At 46.5% G+C, this 15,795-nt stretch overlaps 1 protein-coding gene across 4 annotated transcripts in view; it reads left to right on the forward strand.

Annotated features, from left to right (window-relative positions):
• The window catches only part of SRGAP2 (SLIT-ROBO Rho GTPase activating protein 2), a 278,328-nt gene that overhangs the window by 249,075 nt on the left and 13,458 nt on the right, over nt 1-15,795 (forward strand). For all 4 annotated transcript variants that reach the window (XM_007670239.2, XM_029068496.1, XM_007670248.2 and 1 more), the window contains exons 17-18: nt 5,453-5,677; nt 11,164-11,243. In XM_007670239.2, coding sequence (XP_007668429.1) covers nt 5,453-5,677; nt 11,164-11,243 — 305 coding nt within the window. The remainder of the gene's footprint in view (nt 1-5,452; nt 5,678-11,163; nt 11,244-15,795) is intronic.

Raw genomic sequence — 15,795 nt, forward strand, 5'->3', positions numbered from 1 at the left:
ATGTTTATGTACATTCCTGTCACATGCAGCAATAGTTGGCAGCTCTGAGTCAAGCCCTGAAACCCACATTTCTTCAAAGCAGAGGCTGAGGCCAAAAATGCAGGATCCCTTCTTCTTTCATTGCATTTTTGGGCTCTGGACAGATGTTCACTCTATTCCCAGAGACCCTTGGGGCAACGCCTTGTCTAGTGTGGATTCCAGGTGTCCTGACCTTTTCCCAAATTGAGTCTGTTGTCCTTTTTTCTGAGTCATGAAGACTCCTACTTCTCTGAAAATATACCGTGACCACATGACAGCTCCCTGTTTAGGAGACTGAGATTCCATTTCAATTATTAATGTTATCATTCCTCAGTATCTTTCTGTCCCTGCTCGCTTCCACCCTCATGATAAAGCCTCGACATCTCATTAGCCGTTGCTTCTTCTGGTTCTTAGCCTATGGAGGTCAGTGCCCTTTAATCTTGGTGGCTAGGTGATGGGGAGTCCCCTGGGTTTGTAGTTCATTCTGGTGGCCCACTCAGAAACTTGGGGCCTTTTACAGATCCTTCTTGGAAAATGAGATGATTTAGACCTGGGCCTTCCTAAAGGCAGGGGGTCAAAATGGCCTCTCAAATTCTGTCCCCACCTGAGAATTCTGTATAACATTTAAGCCTAAAGCTTATAGTTCTTGGGGTCATCACACTCATACCCAAGATCCTTTAGCTGTCCTTGAAAACTCTGTTCTTGATTTGTTTGTGACCTAGATCCCTTGAGGCTGGGTTTTTTGTTTTGTTTTTTATTAGTATTTGTTAAGCACTTACTGTGTGCCAGACACTGTACCAAGTGCTGGATTAGATACAAGCTAGTCAGATTGGTCACAGTTCCCGACCCATAACGGGATCACAATCTTAATCCCCATTTTAGAGATGAGGTAACTGAGACACGGAGAAGTTAAGAAGTCCCACAGCAATTAACCAATCAATCAATAGTATTTATTGAGTGCGTACAGTATGCAGACTGTTCTAAGCCTACTGTACTAAGCGCTTGGGAGAGTACAATTTAAAAGACACAGTAGACACATTCCCTGCCCACAACAAGCTTACAGTCTAGATGGGGAGATAGGCATTAGTATAAATAAATAAATTACAGTATGTACATAAGTGTTGTGAGGCTGAGGGAGGGATGAATAAAGGGAGCAAATCACAGAAGGGGCACAGAAGGGAGTGGGAGAAGAGGAAATGAGGGCTTAGTCAGGGAAGACCTCTGGGTGGAGATGTGCCATCACTAAGGCTTTATAGGTGGGGAAAGTAATTGTCTGTCAGATATGAAGATCGAGGGCATTCCAGGCCAGAGAAAGGGCGTGGGCAAAAGGTCGGTGGTGGGATAGATGCAGACATGTGGCAGAGTTAGAGCCGTGTAGGGCAATTGCAAAATGACAAATCAGGTAACATTAGCTGTGTCGGGGCCTCCCACCTACCTCTTCCTCATCCTGCTACTGACACCCCAACAGAATGGGGTGGGGCAAACCTTAGGACTTGGGGTGCACCTCACCTTCCATCTTAGCCAGTACTCCAGGAAGCGAACCCTATAGCTCAGGGCTAGACGGAGGAGGTTTTGGAGAGCTGTGGGGTTTTTTTTTTTTCCCCCAAGCTTATTCACTTAGAAGGCTTAGACTGACTGCAACTTGGGCTTGAGGGAGAGAGAGGAAGAGAAAGTTGGGAAGCGTATAAAATGATAAGCTTCATCACCAACTCTGGCCTTCCCATAAACCAACTCCAAAATTTCCCCAGCCGGCAGGACCCAGTTTCAAATTCAGGTGGGCGGCTTTCCTATCCAGGATCATCTGAGAGTTTGTGCCAGGCAAGGGGGGTGAGAAGGAGAGTAGGTCCAAGAGTGATGTGCAGGGACTGTAACAAAGAGCTGAGAGACTCTCACACCCAGTTCCCTCCATCTGGAACCTCCGAAGCGTCTGCTATCATGTGGGTGGTAGCGGGTTTCTGTAGGCCAAACCCAGTGCTCTCATTGGAAACCTACACAACTACAAATCCTCACCCATCCTCCCTTAAGATAGGGGCTTGGGAACCCTTCGAAGTGACACAGTACAAGAAAATACTGTAGTTGTTGAGGTTTTGATTTTTATTGTTCATATTCAGAGTACCAAGGCAGCATTAGTAACCACAGCAGGTTGTCTTGTTCCCCATCAAAGATCTCTCAACGGTCACCGTTGCTCCTGGAGGAACCCGTCCGTGATGATGATATCTGGCATGGGCAGCTGCTGGCTTCTGTTTTTCGCTGGAGACGCGGAACTGGCAGCTCAGAAGGGTGTCTCCAGAGCCAGCTCCCTCCTTTTGTGCCGGCCCAGGCTGGAAGGCAGGGAGGAGCATCTGGGCCTCGGCAGCCACGGGACTCGGGAAAGGACTCTGGTCTTTGGCCAAGCCTGAGGTGTGACTGTGGCAGCTGCCATCCAAGTGGGGAGTTTCCAGGGTCAACAAATCCCCAGCTACATCGGTGTGAAGCCCGAGGAAACTCACTCAGAACCTGAACAGTCCGCTGACCTTTTCTTTAATAAATCCTAGATGTGCTCGTCAGTCGGTCAGTGTGTGCAGAGCACTGTGCTGAGCGCTTGAGAGAGTGCAATGTAACAGACACATTCCCTGCCCACAACAAGCTGATAGTCTAGAGGGGTCAAAGGATTTTAGCAAAATTCAAAGGAGTCGCATTATGTGACAGTCTGGGGGTCTTCTCAGCCCTGCTCCCCAGCAGAGAGAGCCCCCAGAGTCACTGTAGGAAGGTTGGGACTCTAGACTGTATACACAGGACCCTAAAGCCGTCTGTTGTTTCCCTTCCAGAAACAGATCTCCACCAAGAATCATCAATCAGTTATATTTATTGAGCGCTTACTGTGTGTCGCTGAATTAAACACTTGGTAGAATACAATATAACGTAGTTGCTAGACACGTGCCCTGCTCACAGTGCGCTTACAGGGTAGAGGGGGAGACAGACATTAATGAAAATAAATAAATTCTAGATATGAATATAAGTGCTTTGGGCCTAAGGGAGGGATGAATACAGGGTGGAAATCCAAGAGTGACGCAGAAGGAAGTGGGACAAGAAGAAGTGAAGGCCTAGTCGGGGAAGTTGTTTGTGGTCAAGGAATTTGTCAACCAACTCTGTTATATTGTAATAGTAATAATTATGGTATTTGTAAAGTGCTTGCTATGTGCCAGGCACTGTACTAAGCACTGAGGTGGTTACAAGCAAATCGGGTTGGATGCAGTCCCTATCCCACATGGGGCTCACAGTCTCAATCCCCATTTTCCAGATGAGGTAACTGAGGCACAGAGAAGTGAAGTGACTTGCCCACGATCATTCAGCAGACATGTGGTTGAGCCGGGATTAGAACCCATGACCTGACTTCCTGGCCCATGCTCTATCCACTATGCCATGCTACAGTGCTCTGCACACAGTGAAGCAGCGTGGCTCAGGGGAAAGAGCATGGGCTTGGGAGTCAGAGGTCATGGGTTCTAAACCCAATTTCACCACTTATCAGCTGTGTGACTTTGGGCTAGGCACTTCACTTCTCTGTGCCTCAGTTACCTCATCTGTAAAATGGGGATTAAGACTGTGAGCCCATGTGGGACAACCTGATTACCTTGTACCCGCCAGTGCTTAGAACAGTGCTTGGCACATAGTAAGCACTTAACAAATGCCATTATTATTATTATTATTAATATGATTGATTGACAGGTCTCATGGAGGAGATGCGATTTTTAATATGGCTTTCCAGGGCCAGTCCCTCTTCATGGGCCGCTGAGAAGTTTCTCCCCAGTACTACACCATTTGGATAAGCACCCCAGACAGTGAGGGGACACCAGAGTTCAGCCAGCTGTCATCCTTCCCAAGGTTGGGTGGCCACAGGGAGCTTAGAGGCATCTCATCTGCCTCTGCTTCCCTGGGGAGGGCATCCTCCATCCTCCACCCATTCTAACTGGGTGTTTGGTGGAAAAATTGACAGGATTTTAAATGTTAGATAACAAACATATGTCTGCCATGTGACCTTGGGCAATGAAGTTCACTTCTCTGACCCTCAGTTGCCTCATCTGTAAAATGGGGATTAAGAGTGTGAGCCCCATGAGGCATGGGGACACTGTCTGCCCTGACTCACTTTTACCTACCCCAGCGCTTAGAACAGTGCTTGCCACATAGTAAGTGCTTAACAAGTACAGTAATAATAATACTTTGATTAAAAAACAAACAAAAATAAAACTTTCACTCCCCAGGACTCTTTCTACTCCCCTGCAAACATCCTGTTGCCCTTTCTTGTCATCCATTCCCTTCAATCTCTCTCAGAGAATCCAAGGTTTCAAGTTTGCCCCCTCCACTTACCTTCCTCAGGATATCCGATTGCCAGGGTGAAACTACTACCAGTCCCTATGACCGTTTCCCTGACTTGGGGATAGGCACCTCAGTCCTCCTGGTTCCTAGATTCTGGACCCCAACCCTCCTCCTGTCTCCAGAATTGCTCAGCCCCAACTCTATGAAAAGGGCTGAGGGGCTTCTTCCCCCCAGATATTTATCCCCCTCCTCTTTTCCCCTCATCTACCCCTGAGTTTGGCTATGTTCCAGGTTCGAGTCACTAGGTACCTAGTATTTAAGTCAGTTAGCTTTTCTTTGGAAGTGGAAATCACTCAGAAATGAGTTTTTATCGGATCCAGCAGCTTTTTAGGTTTCCCCCCACCTCAACCCTATCCCTAACCTCTCTGCCTAGGGCTAGCTTGAATGTCTGTTACACATTAGTTGCTTCTAAAAGAGATCTGCCCTCTTGATGGAAGTAAGGCAGTACAAGGTAAAGGACCTTGGAAGGAAAGAACCCAAATAATATGATCGTTTGCTGGGAAGATCCTAGCGGGGTTGAGCTGTGAGCCACTCAATGGTGACTCTGCTCCTACCCTGCAGGGCAGCAGTGGCAGTGTAGGGCCAACAGGCCACTGAATGCCACCGCTACAGGTGGGTGGGCTAACTTGGGTGCTCAGTGATGATTTAGCAACACTTCTAGGTTGTCACCCAAGGTCGTTTCTCTGAGGGGAGTGCCAGGCCCCAAGCTTGCAGGTCTTAATAATGATAATAATTGTGGTATTTGTTAAGCACTTACTATATGCCAGGCACTGTTCTAAGTGCTGGGGTGGATACAAGCAAATCAGATTGGACACAGTCCCTGTCCCATGTGGGGTTCACGGTCTCAATCCCCATTTTACAGTTGAGGTAAATGAGGCATAGAGAAGTGAAGTGAGCTGCCCAAGGTCACACAGCAGAGAAGTGGCGGAGCTGGAATTAGAATCCATGACCTTCTGATTCCCAGGCCTGTGCTCTATCCACTACACCATGCCTGTGTGTTTGTCTCCTGTAATTCTAGCTTCTTGCTCTGCCGCCTTTCTCCTCCTCACCCCATTTCTCCTTCCTTCCCTGCCTCCTGCAGTTTATCGCAGTTCAGTGAAGAGAACATGATGGATCCGTACAACCTCGCCATCTGCTTTGGGCCCACGCTGATGTCTGTACCCGAGGACCATGACCAGGTCTCCTGCCAGGCTCACGTCAACGAGCTGATCAAAACCATCATCATCCAACATGAGAACGTCTTCCCAGGACCCCGGGACCTGGAGGGTCCCATCTACAGCCGGGGAGGGAGTCTGGAAGATTACTGGTAGGAGGGAAGACTGGGAATGGGTGCATGGGAGTAGCTTAGAGCCATTGAGAAGAAACTATTTGGGAAATGCTCCAGAGGGAAAACATCAGAAAATGGGAGTTTAAGGAAACAAGGAAATTTCCGAGTCAAAAATAGATGAGATTTTTGAGGAGATGGTGAGATGTGGTTAATGCCAATGACTGCTCACTGAAGAGGGCTAACCCTTGGCATTTGGGCACTAGTATCCAGTGGTTTTTGCTGAATTGGGTAACCTATTAACCCCCTACATCATAGGGTTCCCTATCCACCCAGAGGCTGAAAGCTAAATCCATAATTTCCCACCCCAGAGCTAAAAACACAAGCCACCTCATTCCATCCAAATACAACATCTGGAAGCCATTCAGCCAGCACCACTGCTGTCATCTGGAACAGGGGAGGCCAAGGGAAATTGGTGACTTAATTCAGGCCCTGTTTGGTCTGCTCCACTCTTCTTCATCTCTGAGAGAAGGCAAAAATTGAATTGACCCGGGCCAGGAATTCAAATGGGGCTTTGGCAAATCCCGTTCACGGGCAAGGCAGTGACATCCGGGATAACCCTGGTCTTGGAATTGGGCTTTCCTGCTTTTTTGCTGAAAAACTGGGCAAACTGAGTGATTTTTCCAGGAACTGGGTGAGGGCAGGAGAGGGGCATGTTTGCCCATTTTGAGGTACTGTGATTATTATTTTATTAATAATAATAATGATGGCATTTGCTAAGTACTGATTCTGTGCCAGGCACTGTACTAAGCGCTGGGGTGGATGCAAGCAAATCACTTTGACACAGTCCCTGTCCCACATGGGGCTCACAGTCTTAATCCCCATTTTACAGTTGAGGTAACTGGGGCACAGAGATGTCAAGTGACTTGCCCAAGGTCACACAACAGACAAGTGGCAGAGCCAGGATTAAAGAGCTCCTTTTCTTTTATGGTATTTGTTGAGCACTTACTATGTGCCAGGCACTGTTCTAAGTGCTGGGTAGATACAAACTAATCGAGTTGGACACAGTCCATGTCCCACAAGCAGAGGTCAGTAGCAGCCTCCTGCTGGACCAGGAGGTCCAATTCATATGTTTTTCCACATTCTGGGATCTGCCCTTGCTAATTTGAACTGATCAAATTCTGTGGTTGAAAGATTTGCTTTGCCTTTCCCTTTTCCCCTCCAGGTCTCCTTCTAACCCAACCTGGTGAGGGAAAAGAAAGAGGAGTCCAATCTCTCCTAGTTCTTTCAGATAAACAGAGAAGTGATCCAGCTTCTCCAGGAAACATAGTCCAACAAGGGAACCAGCAAAGGAAAGGCAATGCCTCAGTCTATAACTTGCCCATTTTGATTACCTTCTCAAGTACCTCCCCTGCCGGAAAATCAGCCACATTTAATCCTTAAGAGCCTCGGTATTTGAAACTGTGGGTTTTATTTCTTAAATGATCTTGAGTGATTTTTTGCATGATACTTGTTAAGTGCTTACTATGCATCAAGCACTGTTCTAAGCGCTAGGGTAAAGACAAAGTCAGAGTCCCTGGGGGCTCACAGTCTTAAGAAGGAGGGAGGAGAACATCCCCATTTTGCAGTGAAGAAACAAAGTCACTGAAATAAAGAAGGCAAGTGACTTAGCTAAGGTCACACAGCAGGCAGGTGGCCCTTGCTTTATCCACTTTATCTACTCTACCTACTATTCTCTGGAATTCAAGTTAATATCCAAACCAAAGAAATACTACTGCCAGGGTCCTCCAGGGCAAATAATTTGCCAACTTCCAACTCTGCCTATGTCAAATAAAGAGCTCTCAGGAAGCCACTAGACTCTAGGGACTGAATACGTCCTAATTCAGAAATTGGACCTGGGCAGGAACCAGAGAAAGATTTAGGAAGAAAGTGGATAGGAAGTCCAAGGCCTTTGGTTGATGTGGGTTGACTTGCCAAAGCAGAAGACCACCTCAGAGGAGAGTTTGGAAAGGCATCAATACTATGGGAAAAGAGCATGACACCAAATGTCACAGTTTAAAGGTTCTAGAAAAGTTTATTTGCACATCCAGGCCCAGTGTGGGCCTCAGCTGTCATAATCTTTAATATCTGTGTGGTTTCACTGACAAACGTGTCCCATCAAGTAGATTTAGTATTACTAGGAAAATTGTCATAGGTCCCTCGTACGCTTATCGTGCTTTATTGTGTGTATTTTGGGGTGGTTTTTTTTTTGTTTTTGATTTTTTTTTTAACCAGAAAATTAGATCAGCCCCAGCAAGCAGTAGGGGCTTGCCAAACTAACCAAGCCAATCAACTCTGGATCCCAAATGGTAGGCAAAGGTGGCCCAATAATCCAGCATCCCATGGAATTTTTGAGATGGGGGGCCAGAGGTTCAGAACAACCCCTAAAAAAGTAATGATGGCAGTCTTGGTGCTATAGCCCATTTTACCAGACATTCTCTACCTGAAACCTTGCCCCATAGGATTCCTTAACCATAATCCCAGTTTCCCTGGGCCACAGAGTCACTACTGTGAATGAGAGGATACTAGGGAGGAGGATTGCAGCCACTGAATATTAGAAGGGCTGACAATCATTAGACATATGCTTGCCTTACATTGCTTAGTGGATTGAGCATGGACCTGGGAGTCAGAGGGATATGGGTTTTAATCCCAGCTCTGCTACTTGTCTGCTGTGTGACCTTGGGCAAGTCACTTAACTTTTCTAGGCATCAGTTCCCTCATCTGTAAAATGGGGATAATAGTGTGACCCCCATGTGGGACAGGGACTTGTGACCAACCTGATTAACTCATATCTGCCCCGGTGCTAAGAACAGTCTTTGGCACATAGTGAACACCATAACAATAATAATAATAACTATTATTATTATGCACTGTGAGGCAAGGCCATTTCCCACCTCTCCCCTTCAGCTCCCTCTTAGTTTTCTTTTCTAAAATTTGTAAATTCCCAGAGGACTTTCTGGTCTGTTACTATGGAGGGATGCTGAATTATGTATTTCTTTAGAAACGTACTCTTTGAAGAGATTTGCAGCAGGAGTTGGTGATTGAGAGCTTGCAATAACAATGAAAATAACCCCAGGCATCAGGCCTAATAAGAATTTGATAAGCCTTTGCCTCTGTCCTTTCTGTGCCCATTGTGTAGCTTTCATTGCACTTGGGTCTCAAGGGGGTGGTTCAGAGGGTATTTGCTACCAAGAGATGGTGGTGTTCCCTGAGCCTAGTGAAATGATAAGCAAGAGTAGGCGGTAGGCCTAGTTAAAGAGGGATGAGGTGAGGGCAAATGTTAAAGACATGTGAATTTTCAAAACTGTTTTCCTGGGATGGAAGGGCAGTAGGACTCTCTCAGGAGAGGGGAAGTCATTTTATCTTATGGTATTTGTTAAGCACTTATGTGTCAAACACCTAAGCGCTGGGGTACATACAAATCAATCAGGTCAGACACAGTCCTTGGCTCACATGGAATCAACAGTCTAAGTAGGAGGGAGAAAAAGTATTGAAACCCCATTTTACAGTTGAGGAAACTGAAGCACAGAGAAGTGATTTGCCCAAGGTCACACAACAGACAAATGGCAGAGCCAGGATGAGAACCCAGATCTCCCGACTTCCAAGCCCATACTCTTTCCACTAGACCACACTGCTTTTTACTGTGATGCTGAAGTCATTGTGTCTGAAAGGAAAATCTCAAGGCTTTGGCAAACTCCCCTACAGTTGCCTTGTCATCCTGGCCCATCATACTATTGCTTTGTGAAGATGTGAGTCCTCTCTAGCTCTAGAAAGTCTGCTTAATCCTAGCTTGTTCCATATGGTGCTGGTGGAAATGTAGCTTGGAGGAAAAGGGGAATGGGCCATTTTCCCTGTGATCCAGTGGTTGGAAAGTGAAGAGGATATTGCGGGGACAGAAGAAGTGGAAAGCTTGCAGTCTTAAAGCCAGAAGCAAAAGATCTCTCCTTCAGTTGCCACAACTAACCTCTGTAGGGTCTTCTTGGGCAGTGCCATTCATTTTCCAGTCTCTCCTGCACTTCTGGGCAGGAGTTTTACTTTTTCAAAAGCCAAAAGTTAAAAAATAAACCTGGTCTCTTCTGCTTCTCCTCCTGGGGGGTGACTGGTGTTTTGTTCAGCTCGGCAACCCGCATCCATGCCCATTACTCAGAACTGAGGTCAGGGGCAGTGGTTAGATAAATACCCAGTCAACTCATACAAATGGGGCTGGAGATCACATGAGCATTTTAAGTAACTGTAGTAGTAATAGTATATATTGAGTACCCACTAGATTGAGTGAACTGTACTAAGCATTTGGGAAAGTACAACAGAAGCTTGAAACACAGTGCCTGACCACAATCAATCAATCAGTGGAATTTATTGAGCTCTTACTGTGTGCAGAGCAATGTTCTAAGCACTTGGGCGAGAACAAGGGAATTAGCAGTCATGTTCCCTGCCCATAATGAGCTTACTTATACTCTCATGGAGGGAAGTAGACAGCAAGTAAAATAAATATTTAACTGTACAATTGATTATCCATCAATGCTGAAGAACATATTTATTTTTTCCAAGAGGCCCAAGGATTTAAATCCTTAATAATCAAAACATTCTGTTTTAGCTAACAGCTTTAACTTCCTCCAACACCAAATATATTTCTAAAGTGTGTCACGAGTAAGATAGACTATTGAGAGTTCTCATCATCCTCCCCAGCTCCCTCCTCCCATTCCCACCCCAGAGAAGAGTTGCTAATGAGAAAGGAAATGGCCAGTAGGCACGAGGAGAAAGGAGAATCCATCAATGGGATAATCACCTCCTGAATCAGTCCATATTGGGCAGCATGTAATATTCATTCAGTCTGCTAGTCTCAAGAATGAACTACTTCCCTTTCTCTCTTGTCTTTTCTGCGTGTTTCCACATCCCGAAGGGAAAATGGGTCTGTGATGCTCTGGGGTTAGATAAAATGGTCTCTGGCATGACTCCACCACTTGTCCGCTGTATGGCCTTGGGCAAATCACTTCTTTGTGCCTCAGTTACCTCATTTGTAAAACAGGGATTCAGACTGTGACCCCTATGCAGGACAGGGACTGTGTCCAACCTGATTTGCTTGTATCCACCCTAGTGCTTAGTATAGTAAGTACCTGGCACATAGTAAGGGCTTAACAAATACCATAATAATAACGGGGACAATTTTTTTCCAGCTTGTAAAGGGAACCACTACCACCAGCAGGGTCAGTGGTCTATGCGTATGGTGAGAGAAGGTGACAGGAAAGAAACTGAAAGGCACAGACAGGAAGGCACGAACATAGGGAAGGAGAGGTGGGCAGACAGGTGAGACCACACAGACTAAGCGGAATAGCACCTAGACCGACATCCCTGGAGCGGAACCATACAGGATTTTCGGAATCTAGGACTACAAGTGACCTGCCCTATCCCTTCCCCCTGCCCTTATGATGCTGAGTGACCTTTCATCCTCTACAAAGTGCTTTTTTGGTTTTGATTATCTTCCACTGCAGTGACAGTCCACATGGTGAGACGGCCTCAGTCGAAGATTCCTCCCAGGATATCACAGCAGAGCACCATGCTAGTGACGATGGTATGTATGTCCACTTCCTGGTCAGTTCATTCATTCAATTGTATTTATTGAGCGCTTACTGTGCGCAGAACACTGTACTAAGCGCTTGGGAAGTACGGTTCGGCAACACATAGAGACTATCCCTACCCATCAACGGGCTCCCAGTCTAGATGGACCCAGAGAGCAGAGAGGGTGTTTAGTTATGTGAATTCTCTTCCTTGGAGGTCTTTTTCAGAAAGGAGATTCCTTCATCCCAGTTCGTTTTCCTTACTTATGGACAGTCACCATTTCTTTTTTCTTCCCTCCCACCCTTCCAGTCAAACAGCCCTCTCCAGTGGTGAGCTTCAGGAGAGAAAAATCTGGGTCTTAACAATACATATTTGAACTGTAGCAGGGTACAGTTACCTGTTTTGGGGCCCCTTAGTGTAGTTTTCTTTGGGAAAGGTGAAAACTCTTCAAGCCACCCCTGAACAGGGGTACTTTACCTCCATTAGTAGAAGGAGTGTGTTGAGTGATTGTTTGTGTTCATTAATGGCAGGAATTCCTGCCCTGGGACTGGGGCACCTAGGCAGCTTTGAATTCCTTTTTCAATCAATCATATTTATGGAGCACTTATGATGTGTAGAGCACTACAGTAAGCACTTGGGAGAGTACAGTATAACAAAGTTGATAGACACGTTCCCTTCCCACAACGAGCTCTCAGTCTAGACTAGTCTTCCTTGTTCTTCACATTAAATCATTCAAAAAGTTTAGGGCAAAGAAGTATGAGGGATAGAGAGGATGTCCTCAGGAGTGTGTGGGGAGGGGAGGAGTGTGTGTGTATGTGTGTGTCACCTTCAGGTGATGGTAGAGGGCACATCCCTCAGCTGCTTATGGCTGCCTTACTCTAGAGATGGAGCCAGAATCACGTGAAATAAAGATGGGGAAGGTAAAATGATGTATTTTCTGAGGGCTTACTATGTACAGAGCACTGTACTAAGCGCTTGGGAGAGTACAGTACAAGAGAGTTGGTGGATACACTCCCTTGTCCATAACAAGCTACCCTAAATTTCGGTCCATTGTGCTGTCAAGGGGATCGTAGGGGAGGCACCTGTCTGGCTATTCTAGTGATACCGCTTCATAGCGAAGACAGTAATAGCATTTATTGAGCACCCACTTGGTGCAGTGCATTGTACCAAGCACTTGTGAAGAACCAAACCAGCAGGTGGAGGTGACATATACCCTCCAACAAGGAGTTTACACTATAAGGGGGGAGGCAGATATAAAAATACTCCAAGTGTAACAATTCAGTCATTAAATGTACAGTTGAATAAATACATATATGCTTTGTGTATATGTATGTGTGTGTATGTGCCAAGGGTGGGTATAAGTAAATATGGACATGCTAGAGATGACAGATGGGTTCATTCGATTTGGGATGCTGGAAAATTAAACAGGGAAGACATATTGGTGGAGGGGGGCCTGAATAGGAGAGGGTTGTGGTCTGTCTGATTTGGGAGGTGTGTATGATTTGGGAAGGAAAAGAGTTCCAAGCCAGAGAAACTGAGTCGGGGGGGTGGGGTTAGGGGAATCGAGAAGGGGGAACACTAGCTTAAGCTTTGAGGAATCAAGAGAGTGAATTGGAGAGTAGAAATGAAGAGAGCAGATGTGTAAACTGGGGTGAGTGATTGGAGAGCCTTGCAGCCAACCAATCCAGGAGGTTTTTGGGTTCATGTAGAAGGACCCGGGGAGCCAGTGGAGGGTTTTGAGGAACAGAAAGATCTGCGGCAAGTGAAGCTTCAAGAAGCTGACGAGTGTGGCAGCATAAAGTACAGAAGGGAGAGGCAGGCGGAGCGATCGGTGAAGTCTGATTCAATAGCCTACTCACCATATGACCAGTACTTGAACCAAAGTTAGAGAGGAAGAGACAGATCTAAGATACGTTAAGTAAGACGAACCAGCAGGATTTGATGTGAGAATTTGAGAATTGTGAAAGAGAGGAAGAAATCAAGGATAATGATGATGATGATGATAATGGTATTCGTTAAGCTCTTACTGTGTGCCAAGCACTGTACTACGCTCTGGGGAAGATATGAGATAATCAAGTCAGACACAGTTTCTATCCCAGAAGTGACTCCCAGTCTAAAGGAAAGGAGAACAGGTATTGAATCCCCATTTTACAGAGGAAGCCGAGGCACAAATCAGTGAAGTGACTTGCCCATGGTCACCCACCAGTTCAGTCTCAGAGCCGGGATTAGAACCCAGGTCCTCTGACTCCCAGGCTATGCTTTTTCCACTCAGCCTTGCTGATGTTGAGGCTACAGATTTCTGAGGCAGGAAGGATATTGAAGTTATTGACTCAGGATAAAGGGAAGATGAGAAGTTTGGTTTTAGACGTTCAGTTTGAGGTGCTGACAGGACATCAAGTGAAGAGGTAGGATTGCAGGTGAGAGATGAGATGAGAGATCAGGGAGAGGGAGGTTAATTTGGGAGGTGTCCACCTGGAGGTGGTATCTCGAACCATGAGAGAAGATTAGGCTCCCAAAATTGGGCCTAGTGCAAGAAGAGTGTCATTGCTCTGACAGCAATGGGATGAAAGGTGGAAAAGGACCAAGCGAAGGAAACTTAGAAGAAGCAGTTAGAGAGGTAGAAGGGGAGCCAGGTTAGTGCCATGTCTGCAAATCCAAGGCCAGAAAATGTTTCGAGGAGGAGGGAGTGGTGAACATTATAAAAGGAATCTAAGAGGTCTAGGATGATTACGACAGAGTAGAGTACATTGGATATGACTTTAAGGAGGTCATCAGAGACCTTAGAGAGCTCATTCTCCGAGGAGCAAAAAGATTGAAAGCCTGAACATCATGGGTCCAGAAGAGTTGGTGGAGAGAAAGTGAAGGTGAGGGATATAAATGACCCATTCCAGGAGCCTGGAGAGGAAATGGAGTGGGGAATGGGGGCAATAGATGGAGAGGGGCTGTGGGATAGAGGGAGGGCTTGGTAAGTTTTGGGAAGACTTGAGCATGTTTGAAGGCAGAAGGGAGGAGCCGACAGAGTGAGGGGTTGCATTGAAGAAGGGGAAAAGAGTGGAGACCCGTGCTTTTAGGAGATGAATGGGTAGAGAGTCATGGTACAGTTAAGGGGGTAGAGTTAGAAGTTAGGTGGGAGACTTCTTCTTGAGAAATAGCAGGGAAGCAGGAGAAAGACTAGGAAGGGGTCGGGAATACCCACACTAGACTAAAAGCTTGTTCTGGGCAAGGAACATGTCTACTAATTCTGTTACATTGTACCCTCCTGAATGCTTAGTTTATTGTTCTGCAAATAGCACTCAATAAAGTCCATCAATTAATTGTTTAATAGTGTGGAGGAGGGGGGGTGTTGGAGAAACTTAAGCAACTTCTCTCATGCTACTATTTCCCCATTCCTGAGACCTCTGGAGCTACAAAGATCCTGGGGACTTTGGGGGACTTTTTGGAAAGGAGAGGAAGAAATACCATGGATGGCTGGATCCTAATAAATCATCTCCCCCATCGAGGGGCCTACCTAATTGACAGCTGAAGGCCCGTGCTCCCTCTCCTTCTTCAGCAGGGAATCCATACCAGGACAGAAGCGGCCCGTGGTGGGCTGGGAAGTCCAAGCCTTGCTTGCCTTTGCCCAGGATCTGGAAACGTGTGTCCTTGAGGCCCGGACCTATCTAAGGGTAGTCCTTCTGGGACATCCTATTACCTGCTGGGGGAGAGGAAACAAAGGAGTTGCCTCAGAGCCCCACTCCCCAGTTTTTCCAAAGCCTGGCCCACTGTGTGCATCAGGAATGAGATTCCAAAGAAATGGAGAGCTCGTTTTTTGGGGTTTTTTTTTAAAAAAAAAAAGGAATGGAAGAACTGCTGCCAAGGCCCAAACAGAAGCAAAACGAAGAGGGAAACCTGAGCCAAGAAGCAGTAACCACAGGCTCCTGCGCCTGCCGCCTGGAAAAATCGACTCTTTCCAAAGTGAAAACATGCGCGTTCTGAGCAGGCCAGGGTAGCTTGATATGTGGGAGGTTCAGTTGTGGGCTCGGGGCCCCTTGGCGGGAGAGCTGATTTACTAGGATCCAGCCAGCCAGGGAATTTCTTTCCCCTCCCCAGCAGTCCACATCACCCTTCGCCTTAGCTGTAGAGATGCAGTATTTTTAGGAATCAAGGGTGAAATGGGTATTTTTGGTCAATCTTTTTTTTCTTTAATTGTATTTAAGTGCTTACTTTGTGCCAGGTACTGTTCTAAGCACTGGGGTAGATACAAGATAATCAAGTTGGATTCTGTCCCTCTCCCACATGGGGCTCCAATTCATAATCCTCATTATAGAAATGAGGTAACTGAGGCACCGAGAATGAAGTGATTTGTCCAAACTCACCCAGCAGTTAAGTGGCAGAGCTAGGATTAGAACTCAGATCCTTCTGACTCCCAGGCCCGTGCTCTATCCACTGGGCCACATTGCTTCTTTGAGTGCCAGAAACCACCTAGAGAGCAGACTGCTGTGCTAGGACACAGACATCAGGAGCCCAGGGTCCAGAGCTCTATCCACTAGGCCATGCTGCTTCTAAGTAATCGAGGTGGGCTGGGG

This window comes from Ornithorhynchus anatinus, chromosome 7 (assembly GCF_004115215.2).
Source record: "Ornithorhynchus anatinus isolate Pmale09 chromosome 7, mOrnAna1.pri.v4, whole genome shotgun sequence".
NCBI classification, from domain to species: Eukaryota; Metazoa; Chordata; class Mammalia; order Monotremata; family Ornithorhynchidae; genus Ornithorhynchus; species Ornithorhynchus anatinus.